The following is a 26,693-nucleotide window of genomic DNA, read 5'->3' as shown; positions in this document are numbered from 1 at the left end:
CAATTTTTGGATAGTCACACGACGGTCCCACATCACCACAACGTTCACTTTGGAAATGATCTGGTCATTTCTGCATGTTGATGGCAGACCGGAGCATGGCTCGCTCTCCACCGTTGTGCGGACGTCTTTAAACCAGTTGTACCGCTCCTTAATCTGTGTGATGCCCAGACCATTGTCACTGAAAGCCGTCTGAATCATCCGAATGGTTTCCACCTGGCTGTCACCCAGTTTCTGGCTAAATTTGATGCGGCGCTGCTCCAGTCTTTTTCCATCTTTTTCCTTGCAATGAAAATCCGCCGAGCGCACTACACATGTCCTCACACAAAGGCTGCTTACCAGCAAATGACGCAATCGACAGGCGTGAAAAAATTCACACATGCGCACGAAGGTTCAAAGTTGGCTGATGCAAGCACACGTGATTCAAATCCATCAGGTTTTTGCAAAAAATAAAAAGGTCCGATACTTTTCTAACAGACCTCGTAGAAGGCTGAAGGCGGAATGAAAATACTAGAAGAGAAGGCCTACGTAAAAAAGGCACTCTGCCGAACTACCTCAGCTGGTGCTGCATCCAACCCCAGCCATGCTAGCACCATTTTCCCAGTGGGTTTGATTGCTGATGAGTGGCTAGCCACTGAATACCACAAAGAGCTACGGCCAGTATATAGTGGGTTTGGGGTTGAGTCAAGGGACACTACATCTACCTGCTCCTCTTTCCACTCTGCAATAGTAGCTTGGTTCTTTGGAGCCCTAATGAAAAGCACATCTTCCTCTCAGGCTCTCTGGAACAGTACTGGAGGCAGTGCCTCAGGCGAAGAGTGAAAAGCAAATGCTGCAAAATCGCCAGCAGGCTGCGCTGCAGGCTGCTGTAGCTTAATAAGCATTGCCTTAATCTCAACAAACTGAAGTCAAGGTGTCTACCTTCTGGGTCAAAGGATCCAACTCCATGCACACCTGCTCAGTTAGTCCCTGCCTTAAGTAGGTATGCATCAATTCACAGTTTTTTCACTTCCAATCCGATCCAGATACCTGAATTTGAATATCTGCCAATACCGATATTATTCCGATACCAGAGCTTTGTTTGCTTTAATATTATTGTTATCATTATTGTTAATTTTATATGAGGATATTTTGTATCCCCAGTTATACAGCTTCACAATTAAGTAATACAGAGAAGGATTTTCTTAAAAAGACCTGAAAGTTCAGCTACAATTTGCCAGAAGGTACATCTAACATTCAAACATAGATTTGATGTTTTGGTGAAAGAATGAAATAAATGTATTTATTGTTGGGTCAGTGGCTGAAGTTCCTCATTTACAAAACTCAACACGTAACCACCATGAAAATTAATAAAATTACTTAATTTACTCGTATTTGAAGTCAGTCTGAGTAAACTGAAATATAAAATAAAATATGACACATATGACATAATTTCTCTATTTCCAAGGACCGAAACACTGCACATTCTCTGGGTTTTGGGCAAATTACATGGAAACAAAGTGAAAACGCAAAGAAAAAGCCATTTATTGAAGCCATTTATTGTCAAACAACTGTGTTGGCTCTTTTTAAATCATAATGACAACAGAAACTACCCAAATGACCCTGAACAAAAGTTTACATACCCCTGTTCTTAATACCATGTATTGCCCCTTTAACATCAATGACAGCTTGCAGTCTTTTGTGGTAGTTGTGGATGAGGCTCACTGATAGTAAAGCTGCCACTGAATATGTCTTCGATTTATTTACATTAATTATGAAGAAATACAAAAATATGGCACTCTATGATAAACCTGCATGGAGTAGACAGTTCTCAAGAAGTGAGTGACTGTGCAAGAAGGAGAGGAGTGGGGAAAGACACCCAGACAACCCAGAAGATGTTATCTGCTTATGTGGCTGTGGAATTGAGCAGTTTAGGGCATTCTTTCACCAAAACAGATCAAATCCAGGCTTGCATCTCAGATGTACCTTCTGGCAATTTGTAGCTAAACTTTCAGGTGTTCATTTTAAGAAAATCCTCCTCTATACCACTTCATCATGAAGCTGTATAACTGGTGATACAAAATACAAAGCTTGTGATAATTGTTTATTTTGATGCAGTCACGGTAAATACAGCAGCTGCTCTCCACTGCGCGAAAAATTACTGCGTGTGCACATTTATCATGAACGCAGCCTGTTAGAAACAGTATGTGCTAAAGGCTCAATTTTGTGCATGCTTATAACTACTGTCATCGATACAACTGTGAAAAATCTAAGAAATACATCTGTGTCATAAGGCAGCCTGAAAAATAGCAGAGAGGTCCACGACTCCGCATGCACGGTGCACGACACAGTGTGTGCTGCTCCATTACAGGACAGATTCGCAGACATCAAGACAGACTCTCTCAAAGTAAAATAAAAATAAAACCTACAAACTCCACTGAGAAGAACAAAATACAAAAGGAAAAAATTGAACAGGGCATTCACCCACTTGAAGAAGCATTTCCAAGATTAAATTATGTAAAGTCCACTCCACCAAAGAAGTCCCCCACGCATAGATCGCCAGCCGGTGTCTCGAAGCTCCTCACAATGTTCTCTCCTGATTCTAGCATGTTGGATAGAAAGTCCATTATCTCCTGAAAATAGCGTATTACAACTGTTTTCCAATGTAGGAAATACATTGGTGTGTTCAGGCAGCCTGAAAAAACAGTGTAGTGGAGACATCACTGCGATTTCACGGCGGTCAACACAGACAGCAGCGTCACCACACGTTAGGATCCAAAATCTGACAGACTCTGAAAAAGTTAAGAGTTCCAACGTGAAGTGTGTCGTCTTCTCTCTGTACATCCTCTGTAAATCTGAGCCATCACTTTGGAATGAAAGCTCAGAAGCTTCGTTATAGGACATACAGTGAGGAAAATAAGTATTTGAACACCCTGTGATTTTGCAAGTTCTCCCACATAGAAATCATGAAGGTGTCTGAAATTTTCATCTTAGGTGCATGTCCACTGTGAGAGAGACAATCTAAAAAAAATATCCGGAAATCACAATGTATGATTTTTTTAAATAATTTATTTGTATGTTACTGCTGCAAATAAGTATTTGAACACCTGTGGAAGTCAATGTTAATATTTGGTACAGTAGCCTTTGTTTGCAATTACAGAGGTCAAACGTTTCATGTAATTTTTCACCAGGTTTGCACACACTGCAGCAGAGATTTTGGTCCACTCCTCCATACAGATCTTCTCTAGATGTTTCAGGTTTGGAGTTTCAGCTCCCTCCGAAGATTTTCTATTGAGTTCAGGTCTGGAGACTGGCCAGTCCACTCCAGGACCTTGAAATGCTTCTTACGGAGCCCCTCCTTAGTTGCCCTGGCTGTGTGTTTGGGGTCATTGTCATGCTGGAAGACCCAGCCATGACCCATCTTCAGTGCTCTTACTGAGGGAAGGAGGTTGTTTGCTAAAATCTTGCAATACATGACCCCATCCATCCTCCCTTCAATACGGTGCAGTCGTCCTGTCCCGTTTGCAGAAGAGCACCCCCAGGGCATGATGTTTCCACCCCCATGCTTCACAGTTGGGATGGTTTTCTTGGGGTTGTTCTCATCCTCTGAACATGGTAAGTGGAGTTGATTCCAAAAAGCTCTATTCTGGTCTCATCTGACCACATGGCCTTCTCCCATGCCTCCTCTGGATCATCCAGATGGTCATTGGTGAACTTCAAACGGGCCTGGACATGTGCTGGCTTGAGCAGGGAGCTCTTGCTGCCCTGCAGGATTTTAAACCATGACAGCATCATGTGTTACTAATGTAATCTTTGTGACTGTGGTCCCAGCTCTCTTCAGGTCATTGATTGTAATTCTGAGCTTTCTCAGAATCATCCTTACCCCACAAAGTGAGATCTTGCATGGAATCCCAGACCGAGGGAGATTAACAGTCATCTTGTGTTTCTTCCACTTTCTAATAAATAATATTAACAGCTGTTGTCTTCTACCAAGCTGCTTGCCTGTTGTCCTGTAGTCCATCCCAGCCTTGTGCAGGTCTACAGTTTTGTCCCTGGTGTCCTTAGACAGCTCTTTGGTCTTGGCTATGGTGGACAGGTTGGAGTGTGACTGATTGAGTGTGTGAACAGTTGTCTTTTATACAGGTAACAAGTTCAAACAGGTGCAATTAATACAGGTAAAGAGTGCAGAATAAGAGGGCTTCTTAAAGAAAAATTAATAGGTCTGTGAGACCCAGAATTCTTGCTGGTTGGTAGGGGTTCAAATACTTATTTGCAGCAGTAACATATAAATAAATTTTAAAAAAACATATATTGTGATTTCTGGATTTTTTTTTTTTTTTTTTAGATGTCTCTCACAATGGACATGCACCTAAGATGAAAATTTCAGACCCCTCCATGATTTCTAAGTGGGAGAATTTGCAAAATCGCAGGGTGTTCAAATACATATTTTCCTCACTGTAGCAGCGTTCGCCTCACTCTGTCTGTCAGCCATCATGATGTTTCTGCTTTTCCTAAAATGTACATCAAACACCGAAAAATGTCAAGCAAGACGTTTTCCAGAAATGCCCGTGCTGACCTATGAAGCAAGAGGAATAATGAGCAATAATACACATCAGCGACCACTAATTATTACTGCATGTGCACAGGGAGAGTTAACATCATGAATACTTTGATAACGTGTTGCTAACTAGGACATTAAATAAAGTGTTGTTTTTGTACTTGTTTGTGGCTTTTTTTAAGAACTAAAGGATAATTTTGGGGGCTACTTTTCTATTCCATTATCCATTCTTCTTGCAAGACGGAAGGCATAAGTACTTTTAAGCCTGTGTAAACTGGTTTCAGTGTCGAATATAGTTATTTCTTACATTGCAAGTTCATCATTAGCACTTTTTTTCAGGGGAGGAAAGGTGGACCTTTTGTTTTTCTGGGTTTTTTTTGTTGGTGTTTGTTTGTTTGTGACAATATAGAGGGGTGTCAAAATCTGAATCACAAGGACAAGGTGAGAATTTCACACTTTGAAGTGAATGCCTCCAGCCTGGTGATATTATGACTTGGGAATTCAAACTTTTCAAAATGAAAATTATGCAAGGAAAATGTGTTTTAAAAGAGGTCTGGAATGTCTCACATTTTAAACAGACTTTCTATACATTCGTTTCTTCTTTCACACAAGTTTATTGCACATTCGCAACATGTACACAGTGTGTCAATGAAATACAAACATTTTAGATTAATTTCACTCATCAACAATTCAGCACAGTGCCAGACCAGAAACAGTATGAAAAGATTTTCATTTTTGTCTTTGGACTTCAGAACACAAGATCGGATGAGACCCCGAGTGGAAGCATTGCGCACCACTTCAGGTGATAGTTGCCAACAGCACTGCAACACCTAAAATGTCTGGGAAGAACCCTGTCAGGCAATTGTTTAGCCATGCTCACACTGCAACAAACCTGCATCCATAGAAGAAGATGGCAAAAGGTCACTTCCAGGGTGAGTGTGCTTAAATACAGGGAAGGGGCATACGTCACCCCTGTCACAAGTGACACTGTTGGTATAAACAATGGACCTGCACATGCATGTGGCGGTCATCCAGGTGCTTAAAGCACCGCCACTGGCAGTCAGGAGAAATTAAATGGAACCCCATTTTCGTTAAAATCTGCACTTCCTGATGTCATCACATAAAGTGGTTGTCACACAATGGAGTAAATAAAGTCATTAGTAACTGATATCCACAAGCGCCCCCTGTACTTGTGCGCCCAAAGTCAGCCGCCAAAATTTTCATCAAAATCAAAGTAAGAGGTCCTAATCTATCATCACATGCATAAAAGACCTTGGCTGGTGAAGGGCACAGGCCACACCGCCCCTGTGAAAATGTGCACAATTACAAAAAACATCAATTTGAAGCGCCACCTATGGGCTGCACCCCAAGTCAGCTACAAAATTTTCACGTTTTTGGAGAATCCATACCTGACAGACTAACACAATGAATGATGAAAATCAATTTGGCTCACTCAGGGCAGACAGAAATATGAGCATTCAAAAACCCAAATTTTGTGATTTTCCATTTTTGCTCATTTTGACCCCAAATTTCCAGGATCCCCTAAAAAAAAGTGGACCCTATCAAAGATTTCAAAAAAATATTTGTTAGTTTCTACCATATTAAAAAAAATTAGACAAATCTGAAGGGGTCATAAATCACCACCTGCCTGGCTCTTACTTAATTAATCAAATTAAATAAATGAAATATCTTCCCATCGGATGTTAGCCGACAACAAAGCAATGAGGAAAACAAAGTAAAATCACAAAGTCAGTGCCAGTTATCTGTGCTCCTAACACTGCAACACACTTGAACTGCTTAAATTTGGGCAATATGAAGTAAATGTTGGTATAATAAATAATTTGGCCTTCTTGTAGCAAAACATTTTGTGGATTATTTGCATCCTATTGCCATGCCTTTTATCTGTCTCAGGAGAATCTATGATTCTATGTCTCAAAGCTGCATAACAATCAATGAAAAATTCAAGATTTAAATGTCATCCAAGCAGTTTAATTATCCACCTAAGAATAAGCCAGAGAACTGCTCACTTCATTGGCTTTAGCGTGAGTAACACATTCCAACATTCTTGACTCTAATGAGCACCCCAGGGCCTGACAAGAGCACTGTGACACTGATCGTGCTACTCAACAACCGGAGTCCCCTTTCAAACAGCATTACATTATTATTACAGACAAAAAGGGACTGGATCACATCAGCATATTGCTGCTACTTTAACCAAAGAGGAACTCTGGGATTTTTCAACCGTAGGCGCATTTTCAGATGTTCTTTGGGATCAACTTTTCACTGTGAACAAAAACACTTTTTGAATCATTCCAGTATTTTGGTTGATTATTAAAACAGTCACAAACTGAACAGTTATACAGTGCCCTCCAAAGCCATTTGACCACTTAGTATTTCAAACATTTTAATTTCTTTATGCCATTTCAAATACAAAAAATATTTTAAAAAATGATCTTCCTCAAATTTAAATTCAAACTAAAAGCAAATCTCTACAACTTGACATACAAAGTCTGTTAGAAAAGTAGCGGACCTTTTTATTTTTTGCAAAAACCTGATGAATTTTAATCACGTGTGCTTGCATGAGCCAACCTTGAACCTTCATGCGCATGCGTGAACTTTTTCACGACTGTCGATTGCATCATTTTCTGTTAAGCAGCCTTTGTGTGAGGACGTGTGTCTCTGATTTTCATTACAAGGAAAAAGACAGAACGACTGGAGCAGCGCCGCATCAAATTTTGCCAGAAAATGGGCGACAGCCAGGTGGAAACCATTCGGATGATTCAGACAGCTTTCGGTGACTTTTCAGTCATGTGACTATCAGAGAAATTGTGGAAGAGGTGGGCATGTCACAGCATGTCCTGTGAGACTTCAACACGGAGGCGCTTTTGCTCCGCCGTCAGCAGCAGCATGAATTTCACAGCCACTCTTTTCATGGCCAAATCTTCTGTCACAATGGAATGTGCCGAAAAAGTGCTGATGTCCACCTCTTCCGCAATTTCTCGGATAGTCACACGACGGTCCCACATCACCACAGTGTTCACTTTGGAAATGATCTGGCCATTTCGGCATGTTGATGGCCAACCGGAGTGTGGCTCGCTCTCCACCGTTGTGCGGACATCTTTAAACCAGTTGTACCGCTCCTTAATCTGTGTGATGCCCATAGGATCGTCACCGAAAGCCGTCTGAATCTTCCGAATGGTTTCCATCTGGCTGTTGCCCAGTTTCTGGCAAAATTTGATGCAGTAGCGCTGCTCCAGTCGTTCCGTCTTTTTCCTTGTAATGAAAATCCGCCGAGAGCACTACACACGTCCTCACACAAAGGCTGCTTACCAGAAAATGACACAATAGACAGGTGTGAAAAAATTCACGCATGCGCACGAAGGTTCAAGGTTTGCTCATGCAAGCACACGTGATTCAAATCCTTCAGGTTTTTGCAAAAAATAAAAAGGTCCAATACTTTTCTAACAGACCTCGTATACTAATTAAAACATAAAAGCCAAGATGATGGATTGCATAAGTAATGGAACGCTTTGGTATAATACCTGTAAATAATCAGTTTTATTGCCAGTTTTCCTCAGACAAGTCAAGGGATGGAAACATTTCCAAGTCAATGAATATGTCTTAAACTTTATTTACATCAATTTTTACTCTGTTGCATTTTGGTGGATTTCGAAAAACGAGAACCCCGTTTGAATAATAAATGAAAAAGGGAAAAACCATGATGACTCAGCAATACAATCTAATTACCACTAAAGTCTAATGCCGCGTTCACACTGGACGTGATCAGAAGCTACAAATTTGCGTGGGTCGCCAGGCGATGGACGCGCCTCCTTCGCCCGGTGTGTCGCTCTGCATGGGTGGACTTTCGCTGCGAAAATTCGCCCCGGTGCATCATCAAACAGGAGGAGCTTCTGTTCCGCTCGCCGGCTCTGGTTGTCAGTCAAGCTAACATGACGGACCTTGATCACAGGGAGCGAGTTGCTGTGGAAAGCTCCAAATACAGAGAGTATCATTATTTGCTGCAGGAGCTGTGTCTGGGTGACGGCCCCTTTCAGTGGTCCTTCCACCTCTGCGGGACCCAGTTTGAGGATCAACTGTCCCATTCGCGCACGCATATGTAAACAATTAAAAAAAAAAAAAAAGAAAGAAACTCCGCTGCTTGCTGCAGCTGGCTCTTCCCCCAAAAAACTCTGTCATAATTGTGTTTAGAAACCAGTCACCATTTGTTTTATTATACATCTGTGTAGTTAATTAATAAAATATTCTCTACAGACGATTCGCTCGCGCGCGCACGAAAAAAAAAAAAAGGAAAAAGCTCCGCTCCCGCTGCTGCAAGTAGGGCTGCTGCTCGCTCCAAAAACTGTCATAATTGTGTTTAGAAACCAGTCACCATTTGCTTTATTATACAGCTGTGTAGTTAATAAGTAAAATAATCTCCAGGACGATTCGCGCGCGCACATAAAATAAAAATAAAAAGAAACTCCGCTCCCCGCTGCTGTGGTGCTGCTGTTCGCTCCAAAAACTCTGTCATGATTGTGAAATAAAGGACAAAAGAGACATAAGTCCTGCTCACAGGCTGCTACCAGATACAGGACATGTTCACATCTTCAGTCAAACTCCAGACATCTCCACGTCACTACATATTCAGTCCCTGATTGGTCATCGCGGCACAATGAGACGAAAAAGTTCAGATTTTTGAACTTGGGGAGGAGGGCAACGCAATGTGACGCGACGCAATATCATGCCACAAACGCGCAAAATGCTCAAAATCGCTTCACTCGCATCGCTTCACTCGCGTCCATCGCACCGCGCTGCGCGGTTTGCCGCCAAAACGCGTCCTTACATAGTAATTACATGGCAACCTGTGGCTGCAGTTGCTCGCGTCGCACCCAGTGTGAACGCAGCTTAAATATTAACAATTTATTGAAAGCCAAGAGTGCTATGTATGGAGTTAAATTTATCTCATTGACACCTGCAAATACCTCTTCTCCACAGTTCAGAATCAGACCACGGAGCTGTTTTATCAGATTTCATTTGTTGGTGTGATAACTTTTTGGATTTAAATGTGTCCAAAACTAAAGAAATGATGACTGACTTCAGACGTAACAGGGATGTGGCTAAGGAAAGTATCATACACAATGAAAAAGTGGAACTTGTCACATTATATAAGTATTTGGGGACTATTTTTGATGACAAGCTGAAGTTTGATGTGAACACATTCGCTATTGTGAAGCGAGGACAGCAGAGAATTTATCTTCTCCGTAAACTGAATTATTTTTCTGTCAGGTCTGCAATCCTTTGTCATTTTTAATCAGTCTTTTATCGAGTCTTTTGTGTTTTTCATTTATCTGCTGGTTTCACAGCCTCTCAGTGAAAGACAGAAAACAGCCTGAACAATATTGTTAAAATCTGTTCAAAGATTATCAGAGTGAAACAAAGAGACTTACACTCTTTTTGTAATCAACAGATCCTCCGGAAGGCTGAAATCATCTTGTCCATGTCAGGTCACGTTCTTTTAGGAGAGTTTTCTCTGCTTCCTTTAGGACGCCATTATGCGTCCCCAGTGTGTAGAACCAACCGGTTTTTAAAGTCGTTTATACCTTCGGCAATTTGACTTTTAAATGCTCCGCAGATCTGCCATGTTTTTATTTATTTACTTATTCTTGCTATTCATTTTAACTTCTTAAGTCTGTTTTGTTTTTTATTAGTTTTATTGTTATATATTGTTATTTTATTGTATTTTTTCTTAAACGGACGGCTCAAATGAAACTGCCCTTTGTGGGATTAATAAAGTTGTTGATTGATTGCAAATGCACAGAGGGTGATCTACAAATATTCCTTGATTTGCACACGTTTTGTGATACACAAACACAAATTTCTGATTTATAACTTGTGTTTTTACAAATAAAGGTGAATTTGTAAATATATTCATTTTTTTCCATTTATTTAAAAAACAGAATTTGCAAAACTGAAAATCCTATTTGTTAAGTGTGATTCAGCATTTGTGGATCACCAATCACACGCATTCATCGCTTTGCTCAGTTACGCAATATTGAGACACTCAGCACAAAACTGCTCAGAGGTTCACAAATATGTAGGTAGCTATTCACACTCCCTCCCAGTAGATGGCAGTGTTCTATGCATTTTGACAGGGGGAAGTAATGAGAAGGAGACTCAGAAAATATAATTTTCCACAATGCCTTTTGGCACATATTGGTTAATGTGCAAACCTTGAGAATTAGCGTGTTACTTTAAAAGATATGTGCGATATTTTCACTTTGTAAAAATGATAGCATTACCGCTAATGTCGAGAAACTGTCCAGAATTAGTTTTGTTTATAAATGAAACCATGAGTGAAACTCCAGGAAAAAAAAAAAAAAAAAAAAAAAGTTTCACTCATGGTTTCATTGCCTCAAACCACCAACCACTCCACCAACCCACCAACCATAGTCTCACAAAAGTCTATGGAAAACGCAGCACTAAATGTCCAGAATTATACTGATGACTTCATTCTATTTTCTGTCAAGATATATGGATGTTTCGGTTTTGACATTTTTTTTCATTCTCTGTCTAAAATGTGTGACATCAGTCCTTACTAGAAAAGTTAACGTGGATTTATGATCGTTTCAAATAGTAAAGCATGAGAATGAACACAAAGTGGGAGATGGCAGAGTGCTGCAGTCAATGTCCAGTCACATTATTTATATCCTTAGCCTCAGGGACATCCCAGTCCCAACTCCACTCGTCTCCATTGATCTGCCTGAGCCTCCCCCCTCTCTTTCCTGCAACACATCCCAAGATACCAAGACACAAATACACTTGCGCCATTAAATGCAGTCTCACAAAAGGACAGGTGGAATAAGGAGATTTTGGTCTTTTCTGGAACACAAAAAGTGAGTGTCCATCTATTGAAGATTGATAAAGGTCCACATGACTCCTGTATCAAGTAGTCTTTTCCACATTGATTTAATCAAAAACCGCAATGATAAATCCGCTGTGCACCCGGCTGACGAACAGATGAAAACTCTGAATGAATCCAACAAGAATCAGCCCGTTAAAGGGGTTTTTGATTAGTCGGTTGCCTTCTCTCAAGTCGCATGCAAGCAGCTGAGGTTTGCTGGGATCAACACACAGTGCTGTGTTTAAAAAAATACACACACACCCTGCTTAGCTTTAAATACACAATAATTCTTTGATAACAGTGATTAAAAATCGCTTTGTCTTCTGTCATGCAGTGCACTCAGACTGTGCAGGCATCAGGTTCACCTCACTGAATGGAATTCTAAGTCCATGTATTAGGATGGCATGAATACTTGTGTAACTCGAATAATTTACAAAAATTCTTTGCCTGGAGGCTTCGTTTAATTGCTATCACCAATGTGTTCCATAAACACAGCACTGAAAAATGCTGTATAGAAGGAATCGCAATGATGTCATGCGCTGGGCGGGGCCGACACCGACAGAAACCTCTTATGCAGCCACCGACTGTGCGTAATATTTGAAGACGTCAGTGTTCAAACCGTGCACTCTGTGATCCATCACACACTGGCAGATCAGTGCATAAAAAAATACATCACATCCAGATGGATGACAATCCGTTTGAAAGATTTTCACTTTACAAGCATTTAGCCTCAAGCCTTTTTTTTGTTGTTGTTTTGTTTTTTGGTTTTCTATGTGCAGCTACACATTTAGGCGATAAACTGTGACTGAAGTCATTATGAGGGCTGCAAACTAACAACTATTTGATTTTCGGTTCATTTTGAAATCAAACAGTTAAACATGCACAACAGAGCAATTTTGCTGACAAACGGAAGAACACAACGTATAAAGCTGGACTCACCCACGTCAAAATGACTGTAAGCCGCAGAAGAAATAAAACCAGCGAGAAGAAACAAAGGAGACTGTTCAAGAACCCATGGTTCGGTTCTAGCTGGTCTGGTAGCTTTCAGGTTGTTAAAATGTATAAATGTATGAATACACATACACGGCTGTTTGTGGATTTTTCCACAAATTGTGCCATTGCTTATGGGCCTGTCACACGATGACAGTTTAGCCAGCATATGCCAACAGCCCTGTTTCCACCAAGCACGGGTCGGAAAGGTTAAGTCTGGATTGGCTTATGTTTCCACCACCAGCAGTGCCCGTTTGTCTGGTTAGGCGGAGCATGTAGATGTCGACATGGACATCATCAAAAGCGCAAACGCTTTCGCTCAGGCTTGCTATTCTACACGGAGTACAAACAGAGTAATTTAACTTTTTTTTTTTTCATGTTAGTCTTGGTGGATCATGCAATATATTTTCATCCCATGCAGAATGCTGAAGCATCAACTGATGCCTGTGGTAAATGTAGATGTCAATGAATGTGGCGTCATGACGCTTTCTTGTTGTTGTTCTCTGGTTCAGGCTGAGAAATGCACCGGGAGTAGACAAACACAGAGGGACTTCTTTAAAAACATTACGTTTCTTCAACCACGACAAGGAACTAAAGTATTTTCAGACATGGTTTTACAAAATCAGGACGCTTTGTATGGATAAGCTTTCGTCGGGCTGAGATGATGAATCCGACTGAAACAACGTAACCAGTAAGATAAAGACTTTATATTTACTCCGTGTGTGAATGATTTGAACATTTGAAACAGTCTGAACTGTTCGCATGACTGCAGCTTTCAAGCCGTTGAGCCAGACATATTTAAATTTATGAGTAACATACAAGTAGTGCGTCAATAATCGCATAACTTACCTACAACTTCATGCGAGACGTATGAGTCATAAGCTGGTAGGCGTCAAAAATATTGTGCATGCCCAAAATGTTTTGACAAACTCACCGTACTACAATGTATACCAGGGAGCTTCAACATGCTCTTAACTTATATAAAACCTACCCATAACTTACGCCAGCATATTCATTGGCATCCACCTGAAAATCGCTAAGCTGTGACAGGTCCATTAAGGAGAGCCCTGGCACAATTGATATTGTTGTTAAAAAGGCAAAAGTACTTTTTATTCAATTAATCAACAGAATAATCTATTCCAAAAACATAGCTGTAACCCTACCATGTACTCTTCAAAACCCTCTTTAAAACTTTCTGAAGTCAACGCCACTGGTTGTATTCTGTGCACTCCATCTCCGTGTGTTTGTGTGTATGGACGGAGCACCTCACACACAGAGAGCTGAGTCCAAAGTCTGTATGAGTTGCTGAATTGTTGGTGACAACAAATCCTTATGTAATGGGCGTTATATTGAGGCCAGCAAAATTATTGCATTCATCTTTATATATGTATAAAGAAAAACCAGAAAGAACATGAATTGATGCATTTGGAAAAGACACTGACAGAGAGTGCCGCAAAGATGCAAATTACGTGCAAATAATTAGATGCATAAAGCTTCTACCGGTCAGGATCTTGCTTTCTCTCTCCTTCCTCCTTCTCCTCTGTGTCATCTGTCTGCATTTTTTTGAAGGCTTCCTCTCCCATGTGGATCACTGCTCACCACCTGCCTCACTCGCTTGCTTGTTCTTTCCAGGTCTTCCAGTCAATGAAGCACGTGTTAAGGTTGTGCTTCAGGGGGTCCTTGAAGTGCTTCTTCTGCCCCCCTCTGGATCATTTTCCTTCACTCTGCTGGATGTAGAAAATCTGCTTGGGAAGTCGGCTGTCATCTGTCCTAACGACGTGACCCACCCAATGAAGCTGGCTCTTGACGCAATCTATGCTCTGGTCTGGAAATTGGCTTCAGCCAGGAAGCTGATGTTAATACTGTAGTCAACTCACCTGATGCGGCGCATACTTGTCAGGCAGTGTTGGTGTATTTGCTCGAGGGTCTGCAGGTGGCGCAGGTAGGTAGTGCAGGTCTCAAATCTGTACAGCAGGATTGGCATGGCAATAGCTTTGTACATGAGGATTTTCATCTCAAGTCGAAGGTCTCTGTTGTTGAAAATATGGGTGTGAAGCCGGCCATAGGCAGTTCTTGCATGCTTGAATCCATCTTGGATCTCGTCAGCATTTGATGGCACATGGCTGACCAGGTATGGAAAGTGGGTCACGTTTTCCAGGCCCTGTCAGTGCACTTTACAGCAGGAAGCTTTGGATTCACCGTGTTAAGTGGAGACTCATACAGGACCTGTGTCTTCTTCAGATTGATGTGAAGACCAAGCTCAGTCTAGGTTTCATAGAAGGTCTAAAAGTTTTATTTTTCGTCACCAACTCTTAAACCAGGTTACTTGGAATAACTGGACATGCACATTATCAGTGACGTAACATCAATCCGTTTAATGTATGAAAAACCAATAAACCCACAAAAGGATGTAATGGATATACGTCATTGTAAAACATTAAGTGAAATTCACTAGTTGTTGCATAATCTTTTCATTGGCCAGCTTGGCCAAACAGGAGCATTCCTTGTCAACCCATGAATGAACAACATATCTACACTTTATTTCTCTTTTAAAGCCTGTGCACATCCTCCAGCTCTTAGCACGGCTAAAAAAGCAGCAGCTAAAAACAGGACAGGACCCGTGGAGAGTTTAAAAAAATAATAAAGTCTCAATTTTCCCTCCAATAAAGTCTGTTTCTGAGGACAGCACTGATAAAACCTTACCTGTCAACCAGGTAGCACTTTACACATATGTAAACAAGTTTGTCCGTGTGTGGGTTTTCTACCTGCTCACAGTCTGTGGCCGTCCAGGACATATGTGTAGGCAGCGGAAGGCAAGGTGTGGGAAGAGCCCCCCTGACCCAGTTAGAGAGATCCACTTTTGAAGACATTTTGCACATACTACTACTACTACTATTATTACTACTACTACAACTAAAAATAATATTATTACTACTAATAATAACAAATACATTTTTACCAGTCAGTATTACACTGAGTGTCCTAGGTTTACGCCTACAATTCTGCGCTAAGTGGAAATCAGGAACAATATGAAAAAAATGCGTTACTTAAATTTAAAAATTCATGTGGAACCACAACATTGATATTTTTTTTTCCCCTTGTCTCTTTAGTTTGCCAGCACCAACATGCTGTAAATTTCTGGGGAGAGCTGTGCTCTTTCTGGTCAGTGTCAGGTGTTGGGGGGAAAAAGCACTGATGATGGTGGTATGGCATTCACTCACAAGTTGGAGGCAGCGTGTCATCATTCACTGACTGACACCCACTGGGACTTCAGGTAGTTTTGGAAGGAGAGAGTTCTTTATGACAAAACTGAAGACATGGATTTGTCGTTTCTCCTCAGGAAGCCCTTTCCAGAAGAAAGTGTATCTCCCTTGCTCCTCCCAGTAGCTAGCATTGGTGTTTTTCTTACAACATTCAAGGCGACGATGTTGAGGTCAAATTTCTGTAATTCGCAAGAGACAAGAGCTGTTCACACTTGCAGTCGGCCCAATGTTTTGTTGTCCATCAATGTGCCAATCATAATGTTCCAAATTTAATCGCTAGTGTTTTTGTTTCACTACCACAGAGCTGGTGACCCTGTGGGTGCGGTAATCCAGACAGGTTAAAGTGAAGCAGACTATGTTTACGGCACCTTTTCTAGCCCCTTCAAGGTTCTCGGAAGGATTTTGTCCTCAGTGTAATAGGATGGAAAAATCGTTAAATGAATGAAAATGAAAATTTAAATGAAAAATTAAAGTTAAATGAATGAATCATTAAACATGTCCATGAAGTCAAAGATCAGTCAAAAAGACATTTGCACAGGTAGAAGGCCCACCCCTATTGTGCATAATTTTAAAACATGCACAACCACTGGAATCGTGAAATTCATATTTTAGTAATTACTCTGTCTTGATTACAACATTAAAAGCAATCACATAGTTAATGAGGGTGTGATTTAATTTATTTCATTTATATAACACCAAATCACAACAGAGTTGCCTCAAGGGGCTTCACACAAGTAAGGTCTAACCTTACTAAATAAATGTTGAAATGACTCAATTAAAAAATTATTTAATCATGAAAAATCCTAATGAACAAACACACTGCAGTCGTTGTTGTTGTTGTTCAGCTTTCAGGCTCCTCTCCTCTGGAACCAACTCCCAATTCAGATCAGGGAGACAGACACCCTCTCTACTTTTAAGATTAGGCTTAAAACTTTCCTTTTTGTTAAAGCTTATAGTTATGGCTGGATCAGGTGACCCTGAACCATCCCTTAGTTATGCTGCTATAGACTTAGACTGCTGGGGGGTTCCCATGATGCACTGAGTGTTTCTTTCTCTTTTTGCTCTGTATGCACCACTCTGCATTTAATCATTAGTGATTGATCTCTGCTCCCCTCCACAGCATGTCTTTTTCCTGATTCTCTCCCTCAACCCCAACCAGTCCCAGCAGAAGACTGCCCCTCCATGAGCCTGGTTCTGCTGGAGGTTTCTTCCTGTTAAAAGGGAGTTTTTCCCTCCCACTGTCGCCAAGTGCTTGCTCACAGGGGGTCGTTTTGACCGTTGGGGTTTTTCTGTAATTATTGTATGGCTTTGCCTTAAAATATAAAGTGCCTTGGGGCAACTGTTTGTGATTTGGCGCTATATAAATAAAATTGATTTGATTTGATTGTTGTATCGTCTCCTGTTGTGTTTATAATAAATATTTATATTTGTTTACGGTGTATTTTTTTTTCCTGGTTGAAATGCAGATATGAATTAATGAATCTACCAGAGTTAAAAATGCACACATTACCTTTCATGCTATTCTGTCTAAAAATAAATGCCCAAGGGTCATTATCATGTTAATCAACAAATCACGTCACCTGAAACAGATAAGTTTTGATTTACAGACAAACATCAAAGATTTGTAAAGATCTTTTTTTTTTTTTTTTTTTTACTCAAAACTATTTTAATTACAAGTTATTTAATGTAAGAAAAAAACAGAAGGATTTTCTTAAATACACTGCTGGGTATAAATTAGCAGTTGTGATGTTCCTGACACACATCTACACTATTCTGTGTTTTGCCTGATGCCTTGTTTCTTTAGGCTTTAAAGTAAGGCTGTAACAAAGATTAATTAAAAAAATAAAAAAAAAACTATGGCTTTACGTCACACAATATAGTGCTCAAAATGCATGCAAGTGTTTCAGAGGGTTATAAATTTAAAAATCTTCCAGGGGAAGCTGGCCCCACTCTCCCTTATCTCCCAGCACTCGGCGCACAGTTTGCTGCAAAGAGAACTTTAGCAGCTGTAGGAGAACGTTTCCCCCAGCGCTCGGTGCGGGGCAGACTGCAGGAGAACTTTAGCGACTAGAGAACTTTTCCCCACAAGAACTTTTCCCATACACAAAACGATCCACACCAGAGAAGCTTCGTGCACTAGTCCCATGGCAAAGGCACGTCATGAGGAACAGAAAATAAAACTCCAATGTGAAACGGCAGACGACTGATTTTCTTTTCTTGCTCGCAATAACAGACGATAATCCGGTAGCGACCTTAATCAAAAGAAAAGTGAGTAACAATTGATATCTTTAAATGGGTTTGACTGAGATTGATGAATGAAAATGAAAGTGAATGAAAGTTCATTTCTGTAGGTTGATTGTGGACCCAGGTCCACAATCAACCTACAGAAATGAACTTTCAGTCGGCAACACCGGAGAAGAGCCGCTGTGAATCCTATCAACTGCTGTTGTTTGCTCTCTACTTGTTTACTGCCAGGCGGGAGGAGGGGAGGGTGAGGTTTCTGAAGCCGGTGTCGCTGACCGAACGGTCCCCCTAAAAATCAGTCCCTCCCGATGACGCGGTTCACAGAGTAACACCTAGTTTCTGCTTCAAACTGCACTCCAGTCATCAGCTATCTCTGCGACAGATATCTGGAGCTGTTGTACAACAATCATTTCCACATAAATTCAGCATTATTTCATCATAAAAGGCAGCGGAAGCAATCAAAGCACCACAGCTAAATGAGCTGCTAGCTAATGTGTTCACTGCGTGTCGGACATTTCAAAGCATCACGGAATTTTGCCTCGTTTCTGCTTGAAACAGCCTCATTTCTGCTTAAAACTGACTTTAGAATGATTTAAGAGGTTTTACCTTCATCATCTGATGGTTTCCATTAATCCATTTGATTGCTTTGGGTGAAGAGACTCCGTCTCAGACGAGCTGCTGTGGTCTGAAATGACGCATGTGCAGATGCAAAAGGTGGACCGATTTTTAGGGGCGTATCGTTTGGTCTATGACACCGGGCTGTTTGAGAGAGCTCTCTTCCACAGTGTTCTAGCTGCAGTTAGCGGCAAATTTCTGCCCGGCTCTTGGATTCAAATCGTCTGTTCGTCGAGCACGGATTTTCCAACAAATTAACTGAATTGTTGCTGAAAATGTGGGCTAAAACATTAGCCACGTCACTGTCCAGAGGCTGTCAAACACTATGAAAAGCCAGCTCAGTGTGCAGCCAAAGAGGAGCTGAACAGATATTCTGTCCGCTGAAAGGGGAAAAAAAAGTCTCCATTAAAATCCTGCGCGTGAGCGTCTGTGATGATTCATTTATTTTACAGTTGAAAGGCTTCGTGTTTCCAAAAAGTTTGAAGTTTGCACAGGATGAAAATAGCAAGAGAGAAAGAAAAAGACAGGGGGAGAGACAGAGGGAGCGCGAAAGAGAGCGAGAGAGAAAAAGCGAGAAAGCAAATGAGACACAAAGAGAGGGAGACAGAGAGAGAGAGAGAGAGAGAGAGATGAAAGACTTTGTGTTTCCAAAAAATTCAAAGATTGCGTAACACAAACACAGCGAGAGAAAGAAAAAGAGAGACAGAGGGAGAGGGAGCGAGAGACAGAAAGAGAAAGAGAGCAAACGAGAGACAGAAAGACAGAGAGACAGAGGACTTAATTTTTACTCTGTAACACTTGCTTTGACAATGCAAACATATGTCTCCCATATCAATAAAGCTCCATTGAAATTGAAAACTGAGGAGAGTCATACAGACAGAGAGTGCTGTCTTTTCTCTAAGTCTATAAAAGATAAAAGTACTTAATTCTTTCACCAAAACATCAAATCTAGGCTTTCATCTTAGATACACCTTCTGGCAAATAGTAGCTGAACTTTCAGGTCTCCTTTTTAAGAAAATCCTCATATAAAATCAACAACAATGATAATGATAATAATAATATTAACGCAAACAAAGCTCTGGTATCAGATTGGAAAATTATCGGCAGATATCCAAATTCAGGTACGGGGATCAGATCAGAAGTGAAAAATTCGGTGCATCCCTGGTGAGGATTTCTTGTTTCACCAGAACCCCGATAGCCCTCTAGTGTTCATGGCTCCTGTTGGGCCTTCATAGTTACTGTAGCAACCACAGGGGACACAAGGTCCCCACCGGATTTCACCCCAGCAGGGAATCCCCTACTTGATCTGTTACCAAAGTGTCAGGACGCAGACAAAGGGGTGGATTTTGACACCCTTTGTCTCACAACCAGAGCTTTCTTTTATTATTATTACTAACTAAAATACAGCCACGACCAGCTGTAGGTGTTTGTCTTCATTAGCTACTCTGTGTAGTGAGTCATTTACAGCGTTTAAAATCACTGACGCGAGATGTCCCGTGGACATTCTGCACATACTCCCAGCACTGTGCAGTGCAAAAATAATTCTTAAAGATTACACTGCACATGCATGGTCAGCTGCAAACCTTCCCACTTGCCATCTAGCAGGAGCAGAAACCATCTTGGATCACACAGAACCAATGTGCATACTGTGATATTTTACTAATTTCATGTCCAAAAGGCTACCGTGTGCCTTTAACGACTTGTGTCTCGTGATTTAAATGTGGCGTTCTCTTTGATTATATAAAACAAGACCACTTCACAGTTGGGTAAATAAAGCTGGAGCTCCATTGAGTCTCTGACCAGCTGGCGTGTCCCCATGTGTGGGCATGCCTACTGTCAAACATGGGGATTAAGAGCAGGAAAATCCAGCCTGCAAGTCGCTCTTAAGGTGCAGACAAATGAGTCTTCAGCATTTCTTGTGTTTAAAACCTGAGTGAATACATATTATGTATGATGCTATGAGGACAACTTATTCCACAACTGCATTTTTTTTCATACGTGAAAATACAGGTTTCAAGACAAAGTGATTTACTTTAACACATTTTTCTCTGTGAAGAAATAATTAAATGTTCCTTTTTTATGTTATTCATGGATTACTTTTATATAATTTATATAACTGCTCTTAACTTATTAAAAAACTGACCTATAACTGATTTGACATACGCCTGCGTACGCCCAGTGTTTTTAATACGGTAGGCATACGCTAGTTAAATCGTCAAGGTGACAGGGCCTTAAGGCACACCTGTGCAATAATCATGCTGTCTAATCAGCATTTTGATATGCCACACCTGTGAGGTGGGATGGTTGATCTCGGCAAAGGAAAAGTGCTCACTAACACAGATTTGTGAATAATATTTCAGAGAAATAGTTTTTTTGTGTATACGTGGTCTGTCCATAAATTAACGGTCCTTTTTATTTATTTTTTTAAACTATATGGATTTCATTCGTATGTTTTTACGTCAGACATGCTTGAACCCTCGTGCGCATGCGTGAGTTTTTCCACGCCTGTCGGTGACGTCATTCGCCTGTGAGCACGCCTTGTGGAAGGAGTGGTCCCGCCCCCTCGTCGGATTTTCATTGTCTGGAAATGGCAGAATGAAAAGGACTTTTTTCCATCAGAATTTTTTCAGAAGCTGTTAGAGACTGGCACCTAGAAACCATTCGAAAAATGTATCTGGCTTTCAGTGAAAATTTTATGGGCTTCACAGAGAATAAGGACTTTAACTACAGCTTTAAGGACCCCTTTAAGGACGGTCGGTGCGCCGCGCTGCGAGATGCAACGATGCAGCACAAACCACTGGATCATTTCTAAGCTGATGGCTCTGTGGATACGAGACTGTCGTGTGCTCTTTCTCTGGTTATCACAAGACCTGGACATCAGCCATTTTCCGGCAGATTTCACTTTTAACAAGAGATTTTGTCATGGAAAGCCGCGCGGAGGCTTCGCGCGTCACGACCGATTCGCTGATAAAGGGAGACAAAGGAACACCTCCGTTTCGGAGTGTTAGAGGACAAGTTGGGACATGTCCAGCTCTCCACAAGTTCTTTTATACTCACTCGACTGGCAAGCACTGAAAGCCGAGATAGACATAATTTTTGGTCTATATTGCCAAGAAAGCTCACCAACACATGCATTTTTACCATAAACTTAGGCATTTTAATGTGGACAGCACTTTTATGAAAATGTTTCATTGCTGTTTTATTGAATCTGTTCTTACCTTTTCTTTTATCTGCTGGTATGGGTTTTTAACTTTGAAAAACAAAAACAGTCTGCAACGTATTGTAAATGAGTGCAACAAGATTGCTGGCATTTCCTTAAACGACCTGCCATCTACATATAAAAACAGATCCATTAAGAAGATGAAGTCGATTTGGATGATCCCAGTCACCCCTTGTAGCCTGAGTGCAAAATGCTTCCGTCTGATTGTAGATGTCCAAGAGATGTCAGACCAATAGGTACAAGAACTCTTTTATTCCCACTGTCACTAGATTTTTAAACACTATCACATGAGTGATTTTTAACCCTCTGGGGTCCGAGGGCATTTTTTGGACAGCTCACTCGCCTGGCATAAATGGTTTATTATTGCTGTTATCAGCTCTCCCTGCATCCCACAATCAAGTTTTATGTCTCTATTTTATAGGACAACCTGTTCTTTCATAATATATATGCTTTTGTTGTGTTTTATAAGTGTAATAAAGGTTTCCAATCAGAAATAAAGGAAAAAGTAAAGCAGAAAATAATTTTCCACATACATTTATTCAAAACACACAGCAAACTATAATAAACAACTGTTTTGACACTTTATAAAGGTAATGTGAGGTCTTGTGTGAAAGACTGTACAACAAAAAAAGTTCAAACACAAATGCACATTTTGAACAATATATACAAAATGGTCTATGCATTTTGTTTGTCTTCAACTCAAAGCAATTTCTGTCTGCTATTACACAAAGGTTACAAGACAAATTTTGATTTCTACTGTGTTTTGGAGTCTTCTGTCTGGTTCTGCAAGCAGCTTTCATTTCACACTTTGGTTCCTTAAGCCCCTTTCACATTGGCGTATTCGTAGAGCTGCTCATTGTGTTGTATCGTCTACGCTGAGTTGAGCAGCTCTACGCCCACTTTTAGCAGCTCTATGTCAAGTTTTTTCTCCCTACGCAGCAGTATGTTGAGGACTACGCGCGCAGGACAGAAGAAATTAAACATGTTTAATTTTCTTCGGCGTAGCACGCTGGACACAGTTTTAAGCAGGTCTGCACAGCACAGTGTTACTGCATGCAAAGAAGTGTCATCACAGATGAGCAGTCGACCACTCACATTCAAAACCAGAAAAGGCAGAAAGCATACAGTTGAAACAGGACTGATGAAGGATGACTTTCTTCCCTGGCAGTGAGCTCACCTGAGACAGAGACACTTTTAAAACTGAAGTAAGATAAGGAAAACTTCCACAAGCAAGTCATTGACACTTCTATTCAGAAAGAGCAGTACATGGACTTCCTTTCTAAGTAAATGTAAGACCATAATAACTTTTTTTAATTAAATGTGATTTTTGTGTGCTACAGTTTGTATGTGTAAAGAATGCTCATAAGAGATTTTAAACATAACCCGTTAACCGCTGCCAATCAAATGGTGAACAAGCTACTCTGTGAGCTTCATATGTATTTAAATCTGATTGTGATGAAGTCAGTGCCTCACCATGCATCAACATCACCGCACATCACTGCTAGACAAATATTACAGCTGGTATTTAGCAACCACAGACAATGATTCTGAGCTGTTGCTGCTTTCGAATGCACATCGAAAGGTGCCAATTCCAAGTCGGTATTTCCAACGTCCGATTTCAATGTGTTCCAGTATATCTGCTCAAGGAAAGGACATCATCTTTTCTGCGATATTTTCAGTCATCATCTTGGGAGGGAGATCGTCATGAGTTTGCAACCCACCAGTGCACTGAGAACAACAATAACAACCATCAAATACTTTTATTGCGTAAACCCACAATCAAACACTACACACAAGTAAAGACTAACTAAAGGTTATTCTGGTTACAGCTCACTGTCTGCGCTGCCACACTGCTGTGGCATCAGATGGGCAACCTCAGTCTTCACAGATCCTGCCAAAGTTTCCGCCTTGAAATTCTGACTTGAATGGTAGTTCTATTGCACTTTTCCAAGTTGGAGCTCCCACCCCCCATGTCCTGAGTATAATCGAATGCAGCATTTCAGCTCCCAAACAAACCAAACACACACACACACAAATACTACACCACCATGTAGTTCTAAAGATCAAACAGACTACAATAATAATACAAAATACTAAATTTCTTTCACAAATAACCTACTATTCTCGAGGCAGGTGCCACGTCACTTCGGCGAAGTGGCCAATCCAAAGGCGAAAATTCGTACTTCTGTGACTTGCCATTCTGTGAAAAATCACTTTGACTGTGTGCTGTTCTGTTGAAATCAGCTGGTTTGCTTTTGTCTCTAACTTACTTCTGCCAGCTGACAGCTATCATTGCCTGGAGCAGTGAAATTTATACACCAAACTGACCTGAAACGAACCATTGTACATTAAACTGACTTTACTGACGAGTCTGACCCCTTTGAAAAGTGACCAAATTACATGTACTGAGTTCTGCGATGTTTTCACTGACAAAACCCCCCTCTAGAGGTTACATGCCCGGATGACTGACCTCAAGAATTATAATAACACATTACAATTACATGATCAATTCTAAATTTCTGGGAAAAAAAAAAAAGTAAATTTAGACTGGCAATCTGAGCCTGGAGGCAATCTCAGACTAGGATTGCTGCAATGTGATATTAACTGGTCAACTCAAGAGTCGCGTAATCTCAGCCTTTGACCACAACAGCCAGTATTCGATATGTCCGGATCCGGACCAACATCAACATCCAACACGCCTCTCATCTTTGTGAAATGATACGTTGAGGTAATGATGTCATGCACATGTGAATCTCTTCAGAAATCAGTGCAAAGACGATCAGATAAAGTTTCTCCTTGATACAGCTCTGAGCAGCAAAGATACTAGGTCATTTTTGTGGTCAGTACTCACTTTCCGATCACCTCGCACAGCTCGTAGACATCCTCGAACAGCACGTCGTCGTCCGCCATGGTCTACAGGTAAACGGGGGATGCTCTCCGCCCACGCGAGCTCCACGGAGAAAATATCAACGGTGAGGGCTTCGCTTTCACAGCGGGGGTACCGCTGTGCCACTCTCAGTAATGTTAAGGCACACACAGTGCGCGGAAAAACCAGCGGCCACTGAAGAGTTGGCGTTAGCCGGCTAGCCACATTAGCATGAAAGGCTGTCACTGGGCGGCGCCACCTTCTGCTGGAACGCTAGCAGGCTAGCCAGCGAGCTAGCTGCAGAGGAACCGCACCGGGCTGCACAAATTTACTCCCTCTTTTTTGCATGTTTGTCTTCTCCACGAAAACCGGAAAAAGGTGCTCTTTTTTGCCGCAGGCTCTTTGATAACCAGCGGCGTTATGTCACCCAGTCAACACACCGCTTCAGCTGCCCGAACACAAACTGAAGACTTCCACTGTCATGTCGACTGCTATTCCATCCGCCCCGGTGGATATTTGATGTTTTATCACATTCCCACACAGACTACTGCTCTCCCACCGTTGCTGCTGCTCCGAGATGCTGGCTGGCTGTTCCAACCCACTTTCAGATTTGTCAGGCTCCGCCCTCTGTCGCTCAGGAAACTGGCTCGATGAGAGCCAAAATGGCCCGTCGTGAGTGCGCGGGGATCGTGGGGATTAACGATGCTTGAACCGAAATGGCTGATTCATGCGCAGTTTCCTATTTTTTTCCCTATCCAGAGCATCTTACGCAGGCGCCGACCATCCAAACCCTATCGCCTTACGTCAGTCTTTCCCCTTCTTCTCCACTACACCCTTTTTTGCAGGCTGTTTATTCTTACTTTTTTTTTTTTTGAAAAAAACAAGATCTCCAGCTTCTTAAGAATCCGACAAGTCAAGTGAATACAGCCAACTCCAGGTGTTCTGCGTATTTCTGTGACCCATCAAATTCAATGATCTGATAGGTCAGCTTTTAGCCTATTTGAAAAGATATAAAGTCCATTCTCAATCAAGGCATCCACTAGAACAAGACATCCAATTTTGTACGGTATTAAATATGAGTATTGTGTATTATCATAACATTATTTAAGCTTGCATGTGCATAGCATGTCAGAAGTCTAAACAGATGCTTTGAGACTGTATTCAGGCTTGAGTGTTTTATGGTGTCATTCATGAAAGTCTAAATCATTCATGCCCAATATTCTTTCTTCTTTTTTAAACTCCACTCATCATGACCACATGCTGTCATTGGCATTTAAGGTCTAATCTGTTTGTTAGCACCAGAAAAGCACAAGTCTATGCAGGAAACCATGTTTCAATATCTTACGCAGTTCATGAGATATGGCCATTAATGAATTTTAGAAGATGACCTTTGATTACCTTGACCATAATATGACCTGTTAGAAGAAGATGGTCATTGAGTTTATCCACCAAGCTTGATGGAACTTGCTCTTTGCATTATGAAGAAAATCATACATTTTACACAGTGTCCTGATGGTCCAGTGAGTTCATCTGCCAACTTTGATTAAACTTGTTCATACCATCATGAAGACATTGATATGCATTTTACACGATGACCTCTGGTTTGACCTTGAATTTTGAGCTATGACCTTGACTTTTGAGTCTTGGGAAATGATGGTCCAGTGACTTTATCCACCAGGTTTGACTGAACTTCTTTGCATTATGACAATACTGCCACATATTTTACATGATGACTTCTGATTTGACCTTGACCTTTGAGCTACGACCTGTGTTGCGAAATGATGGTCCAGTGAGTTTATCCACCAGGTTTGACTGAACTTGTTCTTTGCATTAGGACATTACTGCCACATATTTTACACAATGGCATCTGATTTGACCATGACCTTTGCATTATGACCTTGACATGACCTATATTGTCAAATGATGGTCCAGTCCAAGTTTCATTGAAATTGCCATTTGTCTTTTGAAGACATTGTAAGGGAGAGACATACAGACAGACAGACATGGCCATTAACCTCTTTATGCTAGACTACAAGGCTAAATATGTAGCAAAGACATAT

At 41.1% G+C, this 26,693-nt stretch overlaps 1 protein-coding gene across 10 annotated transcripts in view; it reads right to left on the bottom strand.

Annotated features, from left to right (window-relative positions):
* LOC117514813 (peripheral plasma membrane protein CASK-like) overlaps positions 1-25,299 on the bottom strand; it is a 161,509-nt gene extending 136,210 nt beyond the window's left edge. For 4 of the 10 annotated variants that reach the window (XM_034175437.1, XM_034175440.1, XM_034175431.1 and 1 more), the window contains exon 1: positions 24,619-25,296. In XM_034175437.1, coding sequence (XP_034031328.1) covers positions 24,619-24,677 — 59 coding nt within the window. In that variant the 5' untranslated portion in view covers positions 24,678-25,296. Of the gene's footprint in view, positions 1-24,618 lie in introns of all 10 variants that reach the window. The other 6 variants (XM_034175423.1, XM_034175443.1, XM_034175461.1 and 3 more) reach the window with 3 other exon arrangements.
* Between the last annotated feature and the right edge of the window lie 1,394 nt (positions 25,300-26,693).

This window comes from Thalassophryne amazonica, chromosome 1, assembly GCF_902500255.1.
Source record: "Thalassophryne amazonica chromosome 1, fThaAma1.1, whole genome shotgun sequence".
NCBI lineage: Eukaryota > Metazoa > Chordata > Actinopteri > Batrachoidiformes > Batrachoididae > Thalassophryne > Thalassophryne amazonica.
The sequence above is the reverse complement of the archived record's forward strand: the minus strand, read 5'-3'. Positions and strand labels throughout refer to the sequence as shown.